Source organism: Balaenoptera borealis (genome assembly GCF_965194805.1).
Source record: "Balaenoptera borealis genome assembly, chromosome: 3".
Taxonomy (NCBI): domain Eukaryota; kingdom Metazoa; phylum Chordata; class Mammalia; order Artiodactyla; family Balaenopteridae; genus Balaenoptera; species Balaenoptera borealis.
In genome coordinates this window covers 171,231,507-171,244,537 of record NC_138866.1, presented here as the reverse complement: position 1 = coordinate 171,244,537, position 13,031 = coordinate 171,231,507, and the positions used below count along the sequence as shown (strand labels likewise).

Here is a 13,031-nt window from a genome sequence, read left to right as displayed (position 1 = left end):
AAAAGGAAATTAAACTAGATAGTGTAACATAGGAAATAAGTATATTAACAAATTTTTACTATTAATGGAAAAAATTTGTTACCGTCACCATAATTCTAAGATTTTAGACAGTTGGAATTCAACTCTAAACACCTAAATGAATTTAAGTCTTCACATTATGTGTAATCTCAACCTTATAAAAGATAGTAACTCTACTGAATAAAGAAATTAGTCCCTCAGCCAATTCAATTATTCATAAAATTCCATTTCATGGGCATGGTATTTAATTGATGCAAACTGTATTAATGTTTATCTTTAATATCTAAATTCAAGCAAAATTTCAAAAAGGCTATTCACATCTACTTGAAACTTGTCTGTTTATCCTCTTTTGACAAGGAATCTTTCCCTCCTAAGTTACAAGCTCTTTTTAAGTCTCTTCTCCCAAACACTAGTCTAAGTAAGAACTTCCTGGAACAAAGCAGAGGATTCACGAGAGATTCTTTGTATCAGCATTCTTTTTAGAACACATGAAAACTGCACCATTTGTACTAAGACCAAAAATAGTTCAATTTGTAATACATCTGATTTATCTAACTTTTAAAGAAATGTGATTATTAAACCTCCAAGTAAAAGGCAGAAAGACTTGTGAAAAAAAGATCCACAGGGGCTTCCCTGGTGGCGCAGTGGTTGGGAGTCCGCCTGCCAATGCAGGGGACATGGGTTTGAGCCCTGGTCCGGGAGGATCCCACATGCCGCGGAGCAACTAACCCCATGCACCACAACTACTGAGCCTGCGCTCTAGAGCCCATGGGCCACAGCTGCCGGGGCCCACGCACCTAGACCCCGTGCTCAGCAGCAAAGGGAGGCCACCACAGTGAGAAACTCGTGCACTGCGGTGGGGAGTGGTCCCCGCTCGCCGCAACTGGAGAGAGCCCGCGCGCAGCAATGAAGAGCCAACGCAGCCAAAAATAAATAAATAAATTTTTTTAAAAAAGAAAAAAGATTCACAGACTTTGGAGTCAGGCATGCTTGGTCTTAAATCCTTGTTCCATCATTTATTAATAGATATCTCCTGTTTTTGTCTGCCCATTATTTTTCTTTAGGTAACTCTTCCCTACTCCTTGTGACCTTGCTAAGACCTTCAACTACAGTAACCCAATACTCCGGACCACAAGAGTGGGTGTGTTAAACAGACAAGGCCAATCCTATGTGGACAACCCTCAGGGTCCCCAAACATTCTCAGTTCCAATGGCTTTCACTTAGATTCTCCTTTGGTATGCCTATATAATCACATCTTGTGCCCCAAAACTTGAAGGGTCTAAGATCTTACCGTACTTGCAAGCTAACAATTAGCCCACCAGTTTCATGAGTGCTGGAAGAAGACACAAGACTCCTGGGTTGGACACAAAGGGCTCTATTACTCATAGCAATAGCAGTAGCCAGAGTGTCAGCATTTGCATCGTTCCCCAACCCCCAATTCTGACAGGATAACCCGAAGGAGGCCAGATGACACTTGCACACAGAGTGGGTTGCATTTAAGGAGAGCAATCTTGGGCTTAGGGAACCCAATTCTGAACAGTAAGCATGCTTGCCAATTACCCCAGAAAGAGGTATTATCTCTGTACCTCCCAAGACTATATGCAACTCTGCCTTTGCTCTGGATGGTGCCTCCATTTTCCAAGGGTATTCATTATATAAAAACTTTGAAAAGATAAACAAAGGCAGTTGAGGCCACTGCTCACAAGACGTGTACAAATGTCAGAGTCCCACGGAGAACTGTCTCCCAACAACTGATGCCAAAACAGACCAATGAAATATTCAACCACTATGATCTATTCTTTCTTCACAACCTTGCAGTTAACTCACTCTCTTACTTGTTCTTGGGACCTCACTGAGTTCTTCCAGGCCCTTGCTCCAACACTTCCTCCAAATCTATATGCCCCCATTCCCTAGTTTCACTTTAAACACTTTTGAAAATAACTTGTCTCCTTATCCTAATACCCAACCTGCTTAGCAATATCTCCCCTAGGATTCTGCCCTCGTCTACCTTCTCTGTTCCATTATCCAGGTGACGAAGTTGTAAGCAGATCAGGTAGGGGGGTCTCGGAGAAAGAGAACCAGGCATGGCTTTCTTGACATAAGAGAAGCCATTTCTGGCCTAAGCCATTTTGTGATCTAAGCCTGGCCGCAAGGCTTGCCCTTGAACAGGTCTCCATAATTATTGATCTTACAGGAAATGCAGGAACAAAGGAAAATTAACAGGGAAGAGCTAAATCAGACTGCATATTCGATCTGTTTGATTTCATTAACGTTTGCTTTTTGTTGCTTTTGTTATTTTAATCATACATAATGGCCTGCCTCAGGGAACCCTGCCCCTCTGCCTGAATGTTAAACTAAAGTGCCTCTGTTCAGCTCACCGGGAGACAATCTGACCCTGTCCACCTGTGGATGGCTGCAAGAAAGAAGAAATTAACACACTCCCTCACAGAGGCTGGCCATTCCAGGGGATATGTGCAAAACTTACGGCCTTTTTACTTTACTTCCTCATCTACCCCTCTCTGTGTTATAAAAGAAACTGGCACCCAAACCCCGATAATATGGTTTTTCGGAGACACCAGTCTGCCACCTTCTCTGTCTGCCAACTTTCCGAATAAAGTTGTATTCCTTGCCTCAACACCTCCTCTGCGATTCACTGGCCTGTCTTGATGCAAGCAGAGCGAGCTTGGACTCGGTAACAGAAATGCAGTCAAGAAACAATAATTCAAGACTTCCCTGGTGGCGCAGTGGTTAAGAATCTGCCTGCCAATGCAGGGGACATGGGTTCGAGCCCTGGTCTGGGAAGATCCCACATGCCGCGGAGCAACTAGGCCCGTGAGCCACAACTACTGAGCCTGCGCGTCTGGAGCCTGTGCTCCGCAACAAGAGAGTCCGCGGTAGTGAGAGGCCTGCGCACCGCGATGAAGAGTGGCCCCCACTTGCCACAACTGGAGAAAGCCCTCGCACAGAAACGAAGACCCAACACAGCCATAAATAAATAAATAAACAAATGAATAAATAATTTTTTTTAAAAAAAGGCATAGTGTTTGCATATAGCCTACACATCCTCTCATATATTTTAAATCATGTCTTGATTATTTATAATACCTAATACAATGTAAATGCTACATAAACAGCTGCCTGAGCCTGGCACATTCAAATTTTTCCTATTGGAACTTTCTGGAATTTCTTCCACAGTTGGCTGGATCTGCAGATATGTAACCCATGGATACGGAGGGCCAACAGTATATTTATTATTATTATACTACTTGATCTTTCATATGCAATGACCCTCCTTCTTGAAATATTCACTTCCCTAGATTCCAAAATACCAGTCTCTCCTACTTTTCCTCCTATACCTATACCACCTCTTCATTTCCGCCACAGACTTCTCCCTTCCCCATTACTGCTGAAGTAAGAAAGGGAGGGAGGGACTAATTTACAACAGAATACCAACTAATGGATGTAGAATGAATGATGGGATTAGAAAATCACCTTTTGTCAAACACTTGTGGCATCATCAATGGATGCTAAAACTTGTGGGTGAAAATTTGTAAGAATCAGGACATTTGAGTAATTCTCAGGGTGTGGTAGCCATGCTCCAAGACAGTTCCCAATGATCTTTGTCCCTAGGCAGTATCCACCCACACTGAACAGACTGCCCTATGTATCCATTAGAATATTGCAAAAATGATGGTATGCCTTTAAAGTGGTTAAAATAGTAAATGATACTTTATATATATTTTACCACCAAAATATAGTTTAGAAAAACAGGCATCTAACTGGGAGGACAGGGACAGACACACACACACACACACCATGTGATATCTGTGGCCAGGTCACAAAAAATACTGCAGCTTTCACCTTGCTCTCTCTTACTCTGGGCAAAGGTCACTCACTTTAGGAAAAGCTAGGTGCCATGTCATGAGGACACTCAAGCAGCCCTATGGAAAGGTCCATGCGGCGAGAAACTGAGGTTCCTGCTCAGCCAGCACCAACTTAGTGGCCATGTAAATAAGCCATCTTGCAAGCATACCTATCAGCCTCAGTCAAGCCTTCAAATGACTGTACTCCTGCCAACATCTTGACTGTAATCCGATGAGGGACCCTGAGCAAGAAACACCCAGCTAAGTCTAAATTCCTGACCCACAGAAACTATGACACAATAAATGTTTATTATACTTTTAAGTCACTAAATTTCAGAGTAATTTGTTATGCCGCAATTGGTAATTTATACACATTTTTGTTACAAGGCATGGGATGCTACCATAAGAGAAAACCTAAAAATGTGGGAGTCACTAGGAATTAGACAGTGGGCAGGAGCTGGAAGGACTCTTAGGAGATGATGCGTGAAAGCCTAACAAGCATGGAAGAGACTATTCCTAGCCTTTCAGGACGCTGCTAAGGAGGGCTTAAAAGAGAAAAAAATGTACTTGAAAATTAGAGGAAAGGGGGTTCTTGTTATGTAGTAACAACATTTAGCAACATTATGCCCATGGTAACATAGAAAAGAGAAAGTGTACTCAATGTATTGTATGATTTAACAAGGAGATTTTCTAGGTAATATGTTGAAAGTGCAGTCTTTTTGCTATTTATAGTAAAAAAGCAGTATAGAGATAAACTAAACTAGGAAAACCACTGACAAAAAAGGAACCAAGACCTGCTGGTTTTATAAGTTGCCAGTCTTTCCAGACAGTAAAACAATGCTAAAGTAAGGACTAGCTTCCAGAAAAACATAAAATCTAGGCTACTGTCAGAAAACCACTATATGAGAGCAAAGCAAGGGTGTGGCTGTAAAATCCACTGTTAAGATTTAGTGAGCCTCAGAGAACCTGAAACAATGTCAGGTGTCAGGGTCAGGAAAGACAAAGAAAGAATTAGGAAATATTCCAGACTGGGAAAAACTAAGAGACAGGACAACTGACTGCAATGTGTGATCCTGGATTGGATTCTGGAGCAGAAAAAAAAAGTCTCCCTCTTTTAGTATGGAGGACATTAGTGGGTGGAATTCAAATAGGATCTATAGATCTAATAGTTCTGCAACAATGTTAATTTACTGCCTTTGATCACTGTACTGTAATCATGTAGGAAATTTCCCCTTTTATTAAAACTACACATTAAAGTACTTAGGCTAATAGGGCATTATATTTATAATTCACTGCCTCAAGTTCAGAAAAAAAGATTATACATAGAAAAGTGAGCGAAAGAGGGCAAAGGCGGGAGAGTAAGGGAGGACATGATAAAGCTCACAGGATGAAATGCTAACATCCTGGGAGTCCGGGTGAATGGTGCAGAGAAATAATGTGTAGTATTTTTGCAACTTTTCCCAAAAGTCTAAAATTACTGCAAAATCAAAAGTTAAAAAAAAAATGTCAATCCTTCTAGCTGGCTGCCCAACACCCCAGGATGAAGGATAAAACTAGCGTTACTTATAAAACTATTCATGAAATGACACCTTTTTTTTTTTAATTGGGGTATAGTTGTTTTACAGTGTTGTGTTAGTTTCTACTGTACAGCAAAGTGGAGTTCCCTGTGCTATACAGCAGGTTTTTGTTAGTTATCTATTTTATACATATTAGTGTATAAATGTCAATCCCAGCCTCCCAGTTTATCCCACCCACCCCCTTGCCCCCCGTGGTGTCCATACGTTTGTTCTCTACATCTGTGGAAATGACCTTCTTAATTAAATAGTCTCATCTCCCGTCACTCTTCAGCCCCACCAAACACACACTCCAAACATTCTAAATTACTGTTCCTGCAAAGCCCTGCCCTTTCCCCTCTCTTAACTCTTTGCACATGTAGAAGCTTAAAGCTTTAACCTGAGTGGAAGATTTCCAAAAGGAAGTACAAAAAGGGTGTGTGTGTGTGTGTGTGTGTATATGTGCACGCGCGCACGCGTGTTAACGGGTGACTCTCAAAACTGAAAACTTAAAAAAAAAAAATACAGAGAAGTAATGACAGCTCTGTGATTGAGAGTTTTATTCCTCCAAGGACCACAGAAGTAGCCCAGTTCTCTTCAAAGAGATGAACAGTCCTAAACAAAAGGGAAGTCCAGTCAATTCCCTGAGGTTCACAAAACACTAACCAAAAAGCTTATCTCCCCCAACCTCCCAAAGCACCCTAACAGTATTTATACTAGCAATAACTCCTTTATCTGTTGCCAGTTATTAATAACAGAATGGAACCAAGGGCAAGTAAGGGGGTAGAGTACAGGATGGGAGATAAATCCCTCTAATTGTAGTAGGGGACAGATGGATTTCTGTTATACCTATTTGGAACTGAGTATATTTCCACAAGATACACTGCCACTAATGTTAATGTGGTTGTAAAGTATTGTAAGTCTAGTATAGCATAATACTATACTACTGATACAATATAAGTTAACATTGATGAGTGGGAAGAGGATAAAGTGAGGATCAAATGAACTGGTACAGATTATCTCAATGCAATAAATAACCACTGATTTCTAAATGATGACCTCCAACTTAGCCTTTAGAAAAAAAAATCCTTTCTGAAGCTCGGAGCCTCACAAAACAATTGCATGCCTCCAAGTCTGATATGCATCTCCATTTCCTAACTCTTGCCCACATCTCACTCTATGACAGTGCTTCTGTAAACACAAAAACACTAGGCTTAAAAAAAAAATTCTATTTTACAATGAGCATTAATTGACATTAATAGTCTTAGAAGATATTCTTCTTAAACAGTAATTCATGATCCAAACTATTTCATGATTGAATTAAGCCCCTCCTATAATATGCATAGCTTTTCATTCATTTCAAACATGTACTTTGATTCTTTTAAAAATATATATGCCAATTTTTAGAGAAACTGTCTCTCTTTCAAAGGTATATCTCACCATTAACTTTTCCTCTCTCCTTGCGGCATTTCACAGTTAATATCTAACCAGTAATAATATATCTTGGGCCACACAGAAATTCTCTGAAAAGCAAAGGCTAAGTATTGGGTTGGCCAAAAAGTTCGTTTGGGTTTTTGTATCCTATGGAAAACCCGAACGAACTTTTTAGCCAGTCCAATTTTTTTTTAATCTTCTTATAGTTATATATAAAAAGTTAACTTATAAATTGATTTCATTTAAAAATAAGTGAGTTGGATAATACAATATTTAGTATTAAATATTCTTTACCATCACTTACTTATAACTTAATAAACATGTGACAGAATGAACACAGATGTATCTTATGAACAATATCACCAAAATTTAGTTCATAATATATAATATTTTAAATTAGTAAAATCCAAATAGATTATAAGTACTACTTGTCAAAACATTTTATAACACGATATGCATATTTTCAAGACAACCCTATTAGATGTTAAAATCTTAAAAGAGGTAAGGAGGGATGAAGAGAAAGACAGTCTATAACACCCAATCTTTACAGCTACGTTATCACTTAACATCATACCATAATAAAAAAAGTCCCTCCCCAAATATTCCTAAGGCAAGCCAACAAGTCTAACAATAATAATAAATTTATAGTATGTTTATCTCACAGCCTTTATAGAGTATCAGAAAATCTTAATTATTAGAAAATAAAATGCACAAACTGATTTTAAGTCAGACAACAAAATCAAGTTGTACTAAACTTATACGTGTTAAAAGTAAAATTCAAATAGTATTTACATACTAATGAAAATACCAACTGCTAGAAGTTAAAGCTAAACAAGTTTGACTAACTTCATACATTGTTTTTTAATACAGTATTCAACAACTGCAAAAACTCATAAAATGAAAACTTTAATTCATTCCTAGAGGGAAAAAAAGATTAATAAATAAATATAGTCACCAGTACCATATTTATTAAACACTGTACTACATTTAATAATTGTCCATTAAAAATAACATGACAGGGCATAGATTAAGATAAATATGGTCATACAGCAAATACTTCTTTAAACAAGATAATGCTCATGAAATGGCAGAATATAAGAACATCATTGGTATGACTTCCCTTTTCACAATTTATAATAAGCCCTACCTAAGACTTCCTCAATCGTGATTAAAAAGCTTAAATAAAATCTCACAATGCTTGTTACAAAAACTGCTAATTAAACCAAATCTGCCATTTTTCCATGAGCAACGCAAGCAACAATAAACAGCAAAACCAAACCCTACTATTGTCACTATCACAAAACCACCTCATTAAAGAACTCAAAATGAATATGTGTACTTGTTGCCTAAGATCTACCAAAAATATATAAACCTGACAAATGTTCGGAAGGAGGATATAAAGTTATAATTATTATTCACTAATAATTGGAAAATTAATCTCAAAACAAAAAATTTAAGCTTTCAAAATGTTTACCTTGAAAAAAGAAACAAATTCTAACCAAATTCCTAAGTATTTACAAACATGAAAATGTTAAGTGATTTAGTTTTTCACACAATCTGTAGAAATATCTTCCAAACTAGTTTCCACCAACTGTTTAAAAGTAATATTCTTTCCTAACTGAAGAAGTCCTTTGTATCTTCACTTTGCTGAAAACAGTCCATAGCAGTACCCTTTTCCTATGTGGGCAATGTGTCCTATGAATGATTCTACAGTATTTATCAGTAGTTTACTAAAAATTACTCATATCCTTTACAATAAGTAAAAATGTAAGCAGAAAACAGGTAAGTCAGAAGAAGACAGATTAGTATTAGGCAAGCTTTTAGTGTTTTAATTAAAAGACAGAATATTCTCAAACAAATGGTATGACATTTGGTCATTAAAAAAATAATAAACCATTAGCACCACTGGGGAAAAAATAACAGTCAAGAATATATAGAACTTCAAAATTGTTCTATATTATAAAGGGAAAAGGCTGATGAGATTTTTACTTACATGTGAAATAATCAGTTAATAATATCTAGCAACAAACCATTATTGCTAAAGTTACCCAAAGATTTCAAAAGACGAGAGTAACACATGCAAGAAATCCCTCACATGCCTTCAATCAAGTTTTCAATATTTCAAATTTTCAGTTGAAATGGGTACAACCATATTCACAAATATGGCATATTATTTTAAACCTACTCTTTGACTTAATACTCTGTATTAGCCAAAATTTTTCAGTATTTCAATGTTTTCATTCAGCTATCAAGAACTTAATTTTATCTAAAAAAGGGAAAAAAATCTATTAAGTAGATGTGCTACAGATTTAGCAACAACAAATCCACTTACTTTTTTCTCTTTCTCATGATGTTTATCCTGAGAGTGAGAGGAAGAATCACTTAAACTTTGATCATATGACCTATTACATCCCCGTTTGCTCTTTTTCTAAAAAAGAAAATATGTATACATATAGGTATATGTATATAAAATTTGAAATCTTTTTTGTTAGGTTTAAACCAATTCAAGTGTGAAGTACTGTAAAATGTCTACTGAAGGAAAAAAAAAGTCTATTTCAAACTATATACTCCAGACACCATCCATATATTATATATTGCATTATAAAGGAAAATCTAACCCTAAATCTAACATTAATGCCATGTTTTTGTACGTTTATTAAAAAGTGTGAAAACAGACTATATTTTCAAACAAGCAGTAGCTTATTTGTCATTTTATTACAAAACCACCTCATTAAAGAGATCAACTATAGTTTTCAATGTCTGGTTTAAAAAACTAAAGATGTTTCAACCAAAAATAGAGAATGCCATATTGAAAGAGGATGCCAAGACCAGAAGAAAAGAAAAGAAAATATCTGAAGAGTTACTTTATGCCACTAGGAAAAGCAAGAAGCCTTTTAATCTCATACGTTCAGTATTAAGGCATACAATTTTCTAAAAATTTGTCTCTGCAGTTCATATAGAAAAAAAAAATGAAAGGAAATGTCAGCATTAGACCCATGCATTTTTCAAAGCATTACTAAAACTATTACACATTTCTATTTAAAATACTTACACAGATTCATAATAAAGTATGACAGAGTTACTGGAGGTGTTAAAATTTGGTGGTACCATAACTAATTAGTTTAAACTAGATAAAAGTGACTATAAAAGATGATCAACTTCCATGCAAACATAGATCTTATACAATCTTATTAAATTAAACAGACTTTTTCCCCCAACCACCAAATGGGATAACAGCATATTAATAAGTAACAATGAAAAAATTCTATTTACGCAAAGTTCAAAATCCACTTTCATTATTTCTGTATTTTATCTATATCATCTCTGATTTAGAAAATGAACATTCCAATGTGGTTTTAACATCCTAAAGCAAATTTTCAATTTTACTATCTCAAGATTTCTCTTAGAACACTTCAATGTTCTTTGACAGTCATTAAAATAAATCAAAGTCTTCAATATTAAACAATATATATGTACAATCTTAAATATTTTATATGCATGAACCAGAATACTGGAGTCATGAGCTGCTCATTTCTTAAGAAAGGGGCCCCTAATGATATTATTTATTTTTAAAAAAGAAAGAAATAGCCCTATTCACAGGGGAGAGGTAACAATAAAAAATAACAGTGAGACACTAAAGAAAAACAAAGAAGCCTTAAATTTTCAGTATACAAATCTGATACCACTAAAGACTGAGAAATAGACAATGGGGCATTTAGGAAATATTGATCTGTCAAAGGAACATGGACACAAAATATGTAATGGTTAATCAAATAATACTAACTCATCCATGCTACTATGTGACAGTAAAGAGTGATCAAATCTAATATTTCCAAAGTTGCATTTAAATATATTTTTCTCAAGATCTTTAACCAAGAAGTTACAAAAGAGCCTTGTTTCAGGTTTACTATCTCCAAGTAAATAAAAATGAAAATAAATAATAAAATGGGTAATAGTAATAAAGCAAAAAGATGAGAAGTGATAGAGAATCACAAAATACATAATCAAACTTAAAAAATTAAATTAACTGAAAACGGTGGTAAATTACAAAGAGTTCTTTATACATTTGTATTTTCTACTAAATGTACACCAACATTTACTATTAACTATTAATATATATTCTAAAGTAGAATATTTTAGAATATTCACCTTTATAAATGAACCCAAGCAAAGCAAAATCTTTTAAAATTACTAGAGCTTTTAATTCCCAACAAAGAACACGCTAAGCAAACTTAATCTGAAGCACAAACAACCAAAAAAAGTAATGGCTATTATGCCTTTTCTATAAAAGACTCAACTCTACTGTCAAAACTAATTATTATCATTTTAAAATTAAATTCAAGACAAATTCTTACCAGCTTACTGAAATGGTATTTACAGTAGCCACAGTATTGGACGTTATCTGCACCATTACCTTCTTCTTCACAAAGTAGTCCTGCAAATTGAGCACTGAAAAAAAAAGCCAAGTATATCAACAAAATTTCAAACCATGGTGTGTGTATATATATCTATATATATTATATAGAGAGATATATATAAAACTTAAAATTCACTTCCAAGCATGTAGGGTTTATAAGAAAACCCTACATCTCCTAAGAAAAAAAGGGAAAATAAAAGGCTTTATTCTAGCTGAGAGCAAGAACATTTCATCCCATCCTACGACTGATATATTCTTAAAGTTATATACATGGTTTAAAATAAACTTTTCATCCATCTCTAACAAGGATGAAGATTTATTCACGTTTTATGTCACCAAGTAGACATTAAATTTCTTTTAAAATATCCCCACACCCCAAACCTAACATTTCATTTTACTTTTCCAATCTCTATCACAGGTACAGTTGGAAAGGCCAGGCGTGTAAAGGGCTGACATGACATACGATGGTATTCACTCATGGATGTAGATTACATACTGTTAGAAGGAAAATGCTTCAAGTCATACCATAGTACAGTAGGTAAGAGAAATGTAAGCTGTGTTTTTCTAGACAAAAACAATGGAAGAGGGCTTCCCTGGTGGTGCAGTGGTTGAGAATCTGCCTGCCAATGCAGGGGACACGGGTTCGAGCCCTGGTCTGGGAAGATCCCACATGCCGCACAGCAACTGGGCCCGTGAGCCACAACTGCTGAGCCTGCGCGTCTGGAGCCAGTGCTCCGCAACAAGAGAGGCCGCGGTGGTGAGAGGCCCGCGCACCGCAATGAAGAGTGGCCCCCGCTTGCCGCAACTAGAGAAAGCCCTCGCACAGAAATGAAGACCCAACACAGCCATAAATAAATAAAAATAAATTAAAAAAAAAAAATTAAAAAAAACAATGGAAGAAATGGAACTGAAACCTAAGGCTATGATATTCATATTTTTAAAAAACACGAAGTGCTAAAGTTTAGAATCATCGTCTTGTCAATTTGACCTTCCACTTTTAACATTCCAAAATTAAAGTACTAGTATGTATCTCATACCCAAAAAAGGTCTTTCATCTTTGGAAACTTAAATACAATATTAAGAGAATTCTTTTTATTTTTTATTGAGGTATAGCTGAATTACAATGTTGTGTTAATTACTGAGGTACTACAGCAAAGTGACTCAGTTATACATATATGTACATTCTTTTCCACTATGGTTTATCACAGGATACTGAATATAGTTCCCTGTGCTATACAGTATGACCTTGTTGTTTATCCATTCCATATATACCAGCTTGCATCTGCTAATCCCCAAACTCCCAATCCATCCCCCTCCCCCTTGGAAACCACCAGTCTATTATCTATGTCCCTGATTCTGTTTCTGTTTCATTGATAGGTTCATTTGTGTCATGTTTTAGATTCTACATATAAGTGATATCATATGGTATTTGTCTTTCTCTTTCTGAATTACTTTGCTTAGTATGATAATCTCTAGTTGCATCCATGTTGCTGCAAATGGCATTCTTTCGTTCCTTTTTATGGCTGAGTAGTATTCCACTGTGTGTGTGTGTGTGTGTGTGTGTGTGTGTGTGTGTGTGTGTGTGTATGTGTTTATATATGTGTGTATATATATATACCACATCTTCTTTATCCATTCATCTGTCAATGGACATTTAGGGTGTTTCCACATCTTGGCTATTGTGACTAGTGCTGCTATGAACGTAGGGGTGCATGTATATTTTTGAATTATACAGTTTCGTCTGGA

General features: G+C 36.1%; 1 protein-coding gene across 14 annotated transcripts in view; it reads right to left on the bottom strand.

The window, feature by feature from the left end:
• Window positions 1-13,031, bottom strand: part of MLLT10 (MLLT10 histone lysine methyltransferase DOT1L cofactor) — a 251,930-nt gene that overhangs the window by 130,022 nt on the left and 108,877 nt on the right. For 13 of the 14 annotated variants that reach the window (XR_014242616.1, XR_014242617.1, XM_082385304.1 and 10 more), the window contains 2 exons: window positions 11,224-11,317; window positions 9,201-9,296 (listed from right to left, as the gene is read on the bottom strand). Coding sequence is in view for 12 of the 14 variants with exons in the window: in XM_082385304.1 (XP_082241430.1) it covers window positions 9,201-9,296; window positions 11,224-11,317 (190 nt within the window). In the remaining 2 variants the exon portion in view is untranslated. The remainder of the gene's footprint in view (window positions 1-9,200; window positions 9,297-11,223; window positions 11,318-13,031) is intronic. The other variant, XM_082385314.1, reaches the window with a different exon arrangement.